Genomic DNA, 12,625 nt, shown 5'->3' on the forward strand with positions numbered 1-12,625 from the left:
AATGGAAAATTTTATGCCCTGAGCACACGTTTTCGTTATTTTTTTCTTTACCCACCTGTTAGTCCCACATACATGTAGAGGGTGACTCCCCAATTTCCACATCACAAGCTTATCAAGATAAAAGCCCTGCTACATATATTGCACATGCCCAACATGTAATCTTCAAAGATTCATAACTTGGACAAATCAAAACTTCTTTTCTCCAGAAAAGGCATTTCTCCTAAATGAGAGCAGATTTCAAGCTGTTTGTTACTGAATATGTCAATAGTCTCAAGAATTTTTTTAACATGTTCTCAAAAAGGGCACAACACTTGTGCTCAAATTATTTTTTAAAAAAATTACCGTTGGTCAGAAACTAAGCACAAAAAACTTCAGCTGAAATGGTAAAGTTCTTAGTGACTGAAAAACAAGAGTTTAAAATGGAAACCATAGTGCAACCTTACATATAGTCACTTCTGCTCCTGCTGTAATTAGAGAAATGACATTAGATAATTTTACATAGTAGCAGAGTTATTTCTCCCCTGACTTATATTCTAACACCCCACTTCTTGCTACAGTCAGGCACTGCAGTCCTGCTTTCGTGACATTACTAACTATTACCTCTGGGTCCCTTCCTACCACTGTCTCCTTTAAATTAAGTCAATTTCGTCCTCAGTTTGGCAAAACACTTAAGCATGTATGTGTGCTTAAGTGCTTTGCATGGGGTGTCATAGTAAACAATTTTCTCATCACCTCTCTGTTTTCCCAATGTATGCAAATCCTTCTGTATGGCACTCTACTGTATGCAGTACAACTGAGGTCAAGCAATTGCTTTGTGCAGTGCTAGTGATTAATGCTCTTTTGGAGTCTGTCCCTGGACACACGCAATCCTGTGAGGGTCGGGGGTGGGGGATGGACTGCACGCTCTAGTGTCTTTTCCTTCTCTAACATCTATGACTTCATGATAAAGTCTAGTGTGTCTTGTTTCTATGCTTTGCCCTACACTAATGCTGCTGTACACTATACAAATATGTTCCTTCTGCTTGATTAGTCAGTGTTAGGGACTTATGATTACATGATGTTACATATGCACATAACTGCCATCAATATTCAAGTGTTAATGTACACCAGGTGGCAAACAGATTCATAACTAATTTGTCTAATCATGAATTCAATGGAGGATTTCCCCGAGGAAAGTTGTATTTACTCTTTTTTGAAAAGTTTAATGATCTGTAGTTAAAACTGTAAGACTTTAGACAGATTCATTAATCAATTTTAGGTTAATCAAAACCAGTTTCTCAGCTGTACAGTTTGATATAATGATTATATTAAATGTGATTGAATTCCTTAAACTGTAATCCCAAATTACAAACAAGCATTTATTCAGGAGTCAAGTGCTGACTCATGAGGGAAATTAGATTGAACTATTTTCCTAACCTATAACTTCCACTTTTATCCTATGCAGTGAGAATAACATTCCTGATTTTGATCTTACACTTCTGTAACTCAGTTTACTCTAGTGCAGTTACAACTAATTTACACTGTCATGAAATCAGAATCAGGCACCATATATTTGCCTATCCTCGGTTATAGGTCTTTCTTTGGGCTTATGATATTATCTGGCCAGTGGTCACATAACAGAAGCACTTTACTTGGGATGCCACATATTAAATGAACTGACCTTCCATTTAGCCAAGGACTAAATACAGTAAGTCAAATTCACTGAGGAATGCACAGAGGCAACTCTCATTGAAGTCAGTGCAAGTTGTGAGTTGGCATCCAGGGCAGAATTTGGCTCTGAAATCAGCTACAGTATTGTTCTTAATATTTTGAGTAAAATCAGTTTAGAATGATTAATTTTGTTCCAAATGGTGAGGGAGTACTGATGTGAAATTTCAAGTTACAGAGATGAGTTTCTGAAAAACTACATGAATAAAAGGATTGCTCCTATGGTTAGTTTTTCAAGGACACTCCAAGAGTGCAGGGTTTTTTTTGCATTGAATTGGATAAAAATAATTGGAAATAATACAAAACAACAAATATGCTTTTTCAGAGTCACTTTTCTGTGAAGAAGGGAGCTGCAGCCTTGGGGATTGGCACAGATAGTGTGATTCTGATTAGATGTGACGAAAGGTAAGTACAGATTCCATACATACCTCCTTACAATGCCACACTAAGAGTGGGGACAAGCAACGGCTGAATACAGAGAAAGCATGTAGGGCCAGATCATCAGCTTATGTAAATCAGCATAGCGCTAACTTCAGTAGATTTAAACTAATTTATACCAACTGAAGAACTGGCAGTAGTGTAAGTGGACTACTATCAATCAAATCAATCATGACTGGAGCCAGCCATGTGTCTGTCTTGCTCTCGGAAGTAATACCTCAGGGGGGTGAGTCTTAGGGTGACAGGTGGGCAGGGCCTGGCAGGTCAGGGGGCAGGGCCAATGTTTGATTATGGTAGGCCCCTTATACTTCTACTGGCCCTTTGATCACAGCTTCTACAACAACTGATAGCTAGAGCTGATTGAAAACTAGAATTTTCATTCCACAGGAAACATTTTAATATTTGTTTTTTATGGAATGGAAAGTCCCCTAAAATTCTGATTCAGAAATAGAGAAATACTTTGGTTTGCTCAAACTTAAATATTTCTATATCCTCAAATAGAAATATTTTATTTCAGTTTGTCCAATTGAGCTGAAATGTCTTATTTCAACTCAGTTCAACATGGAACTAGTGTATATCCATCAGTAACTCACAGGAGTTATAATTCGGTGGCTCTCATGCCCCCATTTTCATTTATGAGTTAGGTTTCCTGGCTGGACCACATTTCTCATAAAGCACCATGGCAGTAAAGCCACAGGAGACAACTGTGGTGCATCATGGGAGCTGTAACCCTGCCAGGGCGCCCAGCCCAAGGAGGAGAATGAGGACATAAGGCTCTCAAACTTCAGTTCCTATGAGACAATACACCACCTTAGGTGGACCCAGAATAATATCAAATGGGCCCATACACAACATTTTGATTCAGCTGAACAAACCAAATTTCCTGACAGACAACTGAAATTCTGGCAAAAATCAAAATTTTATCACGGAAATTTCTGTTCTTATGGAACTTGCATTTTCTGGTTATGGAAAAAAAAACTTTGATGGAAAATTTCTCACCAGTCCTACACAGAGTTTCTCAATAAAAATTGCCTTTCATTAGGAGCTACTGAATGATTGTTATAATCAACTGAATAGTTACGGCTCCAGATTAAATGGAAGGCCTGACTAAATCAAAATGTTCTGATCTTATCATCAAAAGAAAACCATTTAAGCAATTTAGAATAGTAATCGCAGACTACTGATTCATAATCTCATCTCCCTAGTCTCAAAGTTGAGAACTCTTTGCAGAAGAATTAAAGACTGTATGAACAATGAGCAAAAAACACCTGATGCACCAGCACTTCATAATGACACCTTTGCTTTTTCTAGACACTATAGACCAGATTCAAGTAACTGGGTTCAGAATCTGGCCCATCTTGTATGAATTCTATGCAGATTCTAGGTAATTATTTATTTTTCTTTAGTGAGAACAATACTTTAAACTGGTCTTCTTAAAGAAAATGGCAGAGTTACTGGATGTTTCTCATCCATTCCCAGAAGATGCCAAAGGAACATAGCAGGCCACCAGGCCTTCTCTCAAAATACACGAGGCAGGAGTTTTGGGATGATCTTGTGCCTCTTATGAAGGAAGGGTTTGGATCGTATGGGCTGCGGGTCCATCTGAGCTTTTGGATGCTTATCTAGCCTACGCCCACCAGATCCCATCCTGAGCAACACTCAGTCGAATTTGCCTGTATTCTTGTTGTATTGGAGCTGGTTGACCCTGTTTTTTAATTTATAAGATCATGCAGGCAGGCAGCCCACCCAAAAGAAGCAAAAATGCATTTTTGCTAATGCTGGGGCTGGTCTTCCACATGCTCCTACTGCCCATTTGTGTGGATTGGTAATGGGAGCATCTGGTTTACTCCATGCTCTTATATGTAGGTTGGCAATGCTATAGATTGTCTTGCTGGGCTCCTGCTGTATTTTGCCTCTGGGGGGGACTTTTTTGCATGCTCCACCATATATTTTGGCTGTATTGGGGGGTGATTTACTGCCTGTTCCTATGTGAATTTTGACAATGCTTGCAGATGATTTTATTGTACAGTCCTGTGTGTGTTTGGGTCTCCTGGGGGCTAGCTAATCACTAGCTTATATGAATTTTGACAGTACTGAGGTCTCCGTAACTGTGTACCTCACTGTGTATTTTGGCAATGCTGAAGGCTGGTAAACAGCAGCTATTATACTTTATTCAGAGCAGAAATTCCAAGTCTGGATTTTAGTTTCTTTTTATTTTATTCTCCTTATGGTCCTAATAGCAGTTTTAAGAGGAAGAGGAAAATATTATTTTTGTCTGACACCATAACAAATAAGCAAGGGAATTTTGGAATGGGTGGAACAGCGGTTCTCAAACTGTGGGTTGGGACCCCAAAGTGGGTCGCGACCCCATTTTAATGGGGTCGCCAGGGATGTCTTAGACTTGCTGGGCCAGGGGCCGAAGCCAAAGCCCAAGGGCTTCATCCTTGGGCAGTGGGGCTGAGATTACAGACCCTCTGTCTGGGGCTGAAGCCCTTGGGCTTCAGCTTTGCCTTCCTCCCCTGGGGCAGTGGGGCTTTGGCTTTGCCCCTCACCCCCTCCTGCCCCATCTGGGTTGGCAGGGATCAGGCAGGTTCAGGCTTCGGTCCTGCCTCCAGGGGTCATGTCATAATTTTTGTTGTCAGAAGGGGGTTGTGGTTCAATGAAGTTTGAGAACCCCTGGGGTACAATATTCTGTACTGGCTTGGTATCCCAAAACAAAACTAGGGTCAAGTTCAGCTTTTTTCATTTGCAAAGCAAAATATCATGATCTTTTGCCAAAGCAAAGCTGCCCAAGCCCATCTCTACCAAAAGCCTCTTTCTGGGTCAAACTCTTAACTTTGTTGGGTGTTCTGCATAATTAAGTGATCAAAAAAGTGATCAAAAAATACCAAACTTTTTTTGCTGAAAATTAAGACATTTTCATTTTTTTCAGAGTAACAGCCGTGTTAGTCTGTATTCGCAAAAAGAAAAGGAGGACTTGTGGCACCTTAGAGACTAACCAATTTATTTGAGCCACTAGTACTCCTTTTCTTTTTGTTTCATTTTTTTATTCCCCTGAATGTTTCTGATGTAAATGAAACCAAAACCCAGCAAAGTGTTGGTTTTCTAACATTATTTTTGGTAAAATATTCTGGGTTTTGGTTAGAAACCAAGAGTTAATTTTTATTTTTAGACAAAAAACAGAAACATTTCATTACATTTTTTTCCTTGAAAATATTTATTTTTGACATATCCATTTCTTTCAATGAAATTGTTTTTACCATTTCTACTATAGACTGAAAAGGTCCTTGAAGTAGGCCTCATCTTATAAGTGCCCAGTGATTAATCAAAGTTAATGAAGAACTTACCAAAAATTTTTAAAAGGACTAGCATAATGCTGACGATTTTATGGATTTTTTCTCTCCATGGATAGTCTGACCCTCAGCTAAAACAACCAAAACCCCAGATCTCAATAAGTAAACATGAATAATGTTTTCATCATGAGCCTAATGAATTTAAAAGACTTTCCAAATTGGCCTGAGAGGTTTATACCATTGAGCCTGAATCTCAGGTGAATGGCTCATACTAAATCTACTGCAAATACCATGTACACTAAATTTGAAGGATTTGAAGATGTACTTTCTTTTAGCCCAGACCAGCTGCTTCTTTTCATGCCCTTCTCAAAGCTAGTAGGAAGGTAACCAGATCAATCTATGGAGCAGTCGCTCTGAGGCAAATTCATCCCTAGTGTTGCTCCACTGGAGTTACATCGAGGATGAATTTGGCCTGCTTTGTTTTGTTCAGCATTGCAAATAAAAGTTTGTGTTCTCCTGTGGGTGTGGAGAAGTAATGGAAAGGGACCCAGCTGCTCTGAGCAGGCAGAAGACTTCCCTCTCCCACCCCAACAGTTTAATTTTGGAGCAATCAGCTGATCTCATGGCTTGGGGCCATGCAGTTGATTCGAGGATTCTCTGTGCAAGTGCATAGCCCCCTGGATATGATTCTCAAAGCCCTTGGGAGGTGGAGTCGCAGACTCCATCGCTTGGGCAGGGGGCCCGGTTGGGTTGCCACACAGCAACCAATGGCAGCCACAGAGTTGGGAATCCCCTGCAGGACATCCAGGATCTTCTCAATGGGGCTACAGAGGCACACTGGAACCTGAAGCTCCAGGAGGCAGGATTTGCCTTTTAATATAGCACTAAGTGGGGCTTCAGCATGGTCCTTTCTGCATGAAGGTGACTTTTCCCCACTACTGTTACCGCACTGGTGCCAGCTGACTAACTAAAGTGAATTTCAGCGTTGTGCTGAAGGCCAGGTCAGGGACTAGGCACCATTTAAGTGCCTACTTTGAGAGCTTAAATGGTGCAGAGGCGTCAATTTCTTCCCTATCTGGGATTATTTAAGTGGAAAACTGATAGAAAGGGGCTGATTTCAAAACTGGAACCTTAATATGACATTATCCTTTCTGCAGAGGGAAAATGATCCCATCAGACCTTGAAAGAAGAATTATTGAAGCCAAACAAAAAGTAAGTCTATTACCAGGTGCCCTCAGAAATGGTGCAGGGTTTCCCATTTCCATGCATAGGAAACAAGTGGCATTTTGGTCAATTTGATTGGTGTGTTTTAAGAGGAGATTTGAGCTAATCTTGTGTTATGTTCCCTTGCAGAACAGCATGGAATTATACCATGATTATCTGAAACACAACAATATAATGAGGAAGGTTAGAGATGCTGAATAAAAGATGTGTTTAAAGATGTTTCATGGTCTTTGCAAGGCATTTGTCTTCCTTTTATGCTATATAGTGTAATCTTCTCCTGATTTAGACCGCCTCAGTCTGCGATACAATCAGTAGCTGAATGTTAGCTCTAAATGAAAAGATGTTTTGGGATTGAAGGGTTTTTTTAATAAACTGAAAATAATCTTATCGAAGTCACAAAATCAAGAAGAGTTCATTCAAAAGAACTAAATATATTCTCCAAGGTACAGTTTATATGTGTGCCCTTTTAAAAGGCCCTTTTAAAAGCTTAAATATGATATTATAATATATATCTTATTTTAATGTGGTGGCTATGGCAACAGTTGCTGTATAATAATAATTTAAAAACACAGAGTTCATAATTCACAAGAAAAACTGGTCTTTGTAAAACTTGCTTTGCCTAAAATAAACCATGGGATTAGGGTGACCAGATGTCCCGATTTTATAGGGACAGTCCTGATTTTTGAGTCTTTTTCTTATATAGGCTCCGATTACCCCCTACCCCCGTCCCGATTTTTCACACTTGCTGTCTGGTCACACTACATGGGGTAGGGGAAACTAAACCAAAAAACAAAACATTCATCCAAAAACCTACTAAGCATATATCCTATTTTGCAGGGGAGAAGTTCACGCCTTTTAAGAAATATCAGTTGCTCATTACATGTTAAGAAACCTGTATTTTTATGTAATTTTTTCATATATGTATTTTAGACCCCAATCTTGCAAAGTCTTAGGCACTTGCTTAACTTTACACATTTTGAGTCGTTCCAATGGTTTCAGAGGAACTGCTCATGTGCTAAAAGTAGAGAGTAAGCATAAACCTTTGCAGGATCAGGACCTTACAACATAGACTCTTGGGGTAGGGAATGTGCCTTCCTATATGTTGCACAGAATCTAGCATGTTCTGAATGCAACATTAATATAAAGCATAATATAGGCTACTTCAAATTTGCCCAAAAGATTTCTTGTTCAACGATGCATAAAGATGGTTTTGTTTGTCCTACATGTCATAACAGAGTTTCCATGTTTTACTTCAAACACACTGATAGATGTGGAAATGTTCATTCTGAAGCTTTTACAGCTAAAGTATCTTTACATAAATGGCACAGTGTTGGCCTTGGAAGTTTGCTGCCACCTAAAGGCAGAAACTGTAATATCAAGTTTCAGAGTGGTAGTCGTGTTACTCTGTACCAGCAAAAAAACCGAGGAGTACTTGTGGCACCTTAGAGACTAACAAATTTATTTGGGCATCAAGAACATCTAAAATGAGAAAAGCAAAAAAAAAAAAAAAGGCACCTTCCTTTGCCTGGCCACACAAAGCAGGTTTGTCACCTGGGAGACACTTGTGTATTCATTCAGGATTAACACAGTGGCTGCTGCAATTAAAGTTTTCCTTACACTATGGCCTGACTATTGGAAGAAAATAGAGCTACTGCAGATTCAGGGGGGGTTCTCTGTTTGACATATAATATTCTCTTGCTGATGAATATTTCTCTTCTTTTTGTAGGGATTTGTTCCTTTCCTAGTTAGTGCCACTGCAGGAACTACAGTGTATGGTGCATTTGATCCACTCCTAGCTATTGCAGACATCTGCAAGAAATACAAAATCTGGATGCACGTGGATGTAAGTATTGTATTGCTCTAGGGACTGGATTATAAAGTGTGCCAACATGAATTCATCCATCCATATACAGTGTCATTTTCCACAGATGATAACATACTAGGTCCTCTAATGAAAGCTGATGAGCTAGGGCCTAATTCTCCCCTCCTTTGATCTGGGCACCTGGAACTCCTGGTGAGGTCGCTGAGAGCTGTGGGTGCTCTGCACCTTTGAAAATCAGGCTACTTTTAGCTGTCTAAACATGCATTTAAATGACTCACTTTAGGAATCCTAGTTTGAAAATCCTGGCCTCAGCCTCTGTATCTCTAGACATCATAATTAGGAGAAAATAACATACCTCATACAGACCCATCTTCTGTGGCAGATGTAAAATAAATCAAGCTGGTTGAGAAATCTTTGACATTTTTTTTTCTGTCCAAAAATTTCATAGGGTTGTAGCCAAAATGTTTCACAGAAATGCACTGGTATCCATGAAAATATTGTCTGGAGGCTTTCTCAAATCCAAAATGGAATTTGGGGGAGGGGTATGGAAAGAAATTGAGAAACCTCCCCCCAGGATAGCCTGCTGGTTAGTGTACTCACCCAGGATGAGAGAGACATGGCTGCAAGTCCCTACTCTGTCTATTTCAGTTATTCTGGGGTGGGGAGCCTCTTGCAGGTTCTTTGCAAAAAATGTCTAAAGATCTCATTTTTGTTTTGCTTTGGAATGAATAAAAATCTTGAAATTTTTCATGAAACAGAATTGTTGTTTTCCAGCCAGCCCTAAAAATAAACAAGCAAGGAAAAGGTAGTTAGTTGTTTCTAGACTTGCAGTCAGTTAATGCTGTAACTGCCCCAGACTACTAAAACTGTGAGGTCCCTAAGGCATCTGCTAGACTGTCTTGCCAAATTGCTTTGCTAACATTAGCTTACTTATTGAGGTCCTCACTGTGCTTCATTCTCCTGCCAATGCTGGAAGACGATCTCTCCGATCCAAGAGCTCTACAGGAAAAAAGAGGGTGGGGGGGAGGAGGTTGGAGGAAACATTAGTGGTTTGAACTCAGATGCAAAACCCATCTCTCCAGCTGGGCTGCCATCCCACTCTATCAACACCACTGTCACAAAAAGGGAAAAAGGCCAACTTACCCTTCTGTGTGTCTCTAGTCACCTCTTGTCTCCCCAGCAGGCCAGATTGGGGCTGGCCTAGCATACAGCTGTCATATATGCCATGCTGAAGGAGGAATTAGGTGGGCTGGACAGTGATAAAGGTTGACACATAGGCCCTGGCCTATGCAACTCCAGTCACAGCCTCCTGAAAGAAACCACAGGAGAGAGAGATGAAAACCATTAGTATAGTTTATTATCCGGGCCCTAAACTGTAGCTCCATCTGAAGTGTTTAGAGATATATGGGTTCAGAAAGCAAAGGATCAGACATAAAATTGATCGAACACATTGATGCAAACACCAGAAAAATACAAAACTATCTGTTTTTAAGATTATGTATCTTGTCTTTCAGGCAGCATGGGGTGGCGGGCTGCTGATGTCTAGGAAACATAAATGGAAATTAAATGGTGTTGAAAGGTATGATTTATTAACGAGTTAAATGCTCCAGTACACTTGTGATTACCACAGAAATGTCTATAAATAAAAATCAACCAGTCCTGTTCATTATTATAATTTAATGTCCAATATATAGCATGACGCAATCTTTTAAGCTGTCCTCTCTCAACTGAAATAACATTGCCAAGTTCCTTTATTCAATAAGATGTGTGATTAAAAACTTGTGATGTGACTTTGTTTTCTTGTTCAGATAATGTATAGCTCCTATTTGTGATTCACCCCTTTGAAACTGATTCTGAGCTCCAGAATGGTCATTGTGTGATTCTCTGTATGAACCTGTCCAAAAAGAACCAGCAACTGTATTTGCAAAAGAACTGAACCTTGGAGACCTTGCAATGGGGTTACCAGATTGTCTGAGATCATTTATAAATCCTCAAATCCCTATGAAATATCAGAATGTCACAATGCCGTGACAATATAACTCTACGTTTTTATGCAATGTCCTAGTACACTGGATTGTATTGCAATGGGTTCAAGCTAGAATTTTATCATCGGAAGAGTTGTCATGCCTACTCTTGCTAGGAATATTTAATTTACGCATCCAAATTCATAGCTTCTTCTATTCTCCACATTTCTGTAGTTGCAAAACTCAGCTCATATGTGCAACAGCTCAGATTTCTGCACTGTTTGAATATGCCTCATGGAAGTAAATCCTTGTGCTGCATCTTGAAAATGCTGATATTTAAGGATACAAGGTTTTGAATTCCACCCTTGAGGAATGCATCTATAATACACAGAGAAATGCTGAACCAGTTCAGTAGCAATAAAGAATAAGCTTGAATGAACTTCTGAGCAAGTACTTTGTCTAGAAACTTTTTAAAAGCTTCTGTTGGTTAAGATTAGGATATTATTCCCATCCTACTTCTTTCCAACTTCTAGCAAAACCACAACTCCCTGCCAGTTAAATTGCACTACTCCCAAATTCCTTCTTCTCTGTCTTCATGCCTTTGGTTTCACTCAATTCCCATGATCCTCTTACTGGCTCCATGATATTTTCCTTCCATTCTTCTCCTGAAGACTCTGTATTCATGTCTCTCTATGAGGGCCCAATCCCCTTCTCTCAGATACACGAGCATATAACACTTCTAAAAATTGTTTTTATCTTGAATTCAGAAAGCAGCCAGTGACGTCCTCTCCAACTCATCACTTAAAAGCCTTTAGAACTCAAAAAGGACTTTAAAAAGCTAGACACGTTTTTGTTAAAAAAAACTGTCTTATCACTGAATACATGCACACTATGCATAAGCAGGATATACTTCAAAACATCCAGGATGTTGAAATACCTGCTCCTGCTGCTTATCAGGATATAGCATTAACGAAGAACCTGAATCACAAAAAATGGATCCAGGATAGGAGTCAAATCTGAACTTCTTCCAAATTCAGATGTGTTTGCATTAGAAATTCTGGTTCAATCTCTGATAAAGAGATGCCTAAATCATGAATTCAGACGGGCAACTCAGTTGGAACTTCCCCAACATTCAAGGGGTATAGATCTAGTGTTCTGATAAGGGTCATCTCCTGGCATGGGGCAGTGAATTACATGCGAATCTTGCCATTTCCTCTTCCTTCTTCACATGGTGAATGATGGAGGAGGCGAGCAGGGGTAACTACCCAGATTTCAACAGGGCATGTACATTTTGTGCACACGTGGATGCTAATATTGGTGCTTAGTTACATTAAATGGGAAAAATTCCAGTCTGAGTACCAATGTGTGGGATTTAGCTATCCTACTAAGGTGTTCACATTTGGATGTTACAAAGTGAGTGTGAGCACCTGCATCCACTTCAGCCTCCAATTTCTAATAATCACAACACATCAAATAAAGCCAATTCTTGCTCAAGCAAAACTCCAGGATGGTCCATTAGGAAATTTCCAAAAGAAAATAATGTGTCTCATTTTTGACTATGTAACATTCTTCTTTAAATGTGACTGTAAGCCATCATTTTATTTAAGCATATGTCAATAGTTGACATCAGCACCCTTTGTGACAAAGCAAATGTAATTAGATAAAATACTTTGTGCACAACTGTGATGAATTTTAGAAAAAAGGATGACCTGAAGGTCAATGCAATGATTTAGGCAGAAAATTGATATTTGGGCATTGTTGCTGGTAAACAACCCTGTTACTATAAAAAACCCAAGCCACCTCCATTATCTACAGGCATCTTAAAGAACATGTTTAGGGTTTTCTGTAAAGACAGATAAAAGTTAGTAGCTGTAACAAGAGAAGAGATTAATAGGCTTGAATGCGAGTTTAGAATCATTAACTCCAGTACCCTAAACAGGTGAGTGGCTCTGAGTTGATTAAAAGCAGCCAAATGCTCAAAGAGCTGGGCCAAGTAGCCAGATGCTGCCTGTGAAAGAGTATTCCCTACAGCCTTTGCTTTAGGGGCTGCATAATTCCATTTAAATAGCAGGAAAGGCAGCACAGAAGTATTCCACTGGCTACAGCATTTTGCAACTGCACATAGTTGCATTGATCACAATGGTCTCTTCTAGCCTTGGAATCTGTGTTTTGGGGGA

General features: G+C 39.6%; 1 protein-coding gene across 1 annotated transcript in view; it reads left to right on the forward strand.

Moving 5' to 3' along the window:
- The window catches only part of GAD2 (glutamate decarboxylase 2), a 52,828-nt gene that overhangs the window by 26,236 nt on the left and 13,967 nt on the right, over positions 1 to 12,625 (forward strand). The window contains exons 8-11 of the mRNA XM_084620946.1: positions 2,033 to 2,112; positions 6,596 to 6,650; positions 8,389 to 8,505; positions 9,999 to 10,063. Of these exons, the coding sequence (XP_084477072.1) occupies positions 2,033 to 2,112; positions 6,596 to 6,650; positions 8,389 to 8,505; positions 9,999 to 10,063 (317 nt within the window). The remainder of the gene's footprint in view (positions 1 to 2,032; positions 2,113 to 6,595; positions 6,651 to 8,388; positions 8,506 to 9,998; positions 10,064 to 12,625) is intronic.

Source organism: Lepidochelys olivacea (genome assembly GCF_965140295.1).
Source record: "Lepidochelys olivacea isolate rLepOli2 genome assembly, chromosome: 2".
In the NCBI taxonomy this organism is placed as follows: Eukaryota; Metazoa; Chordata; order Testudines; family Cheloniidae; genus Lepidochelys; species Lepidochelys olivacea.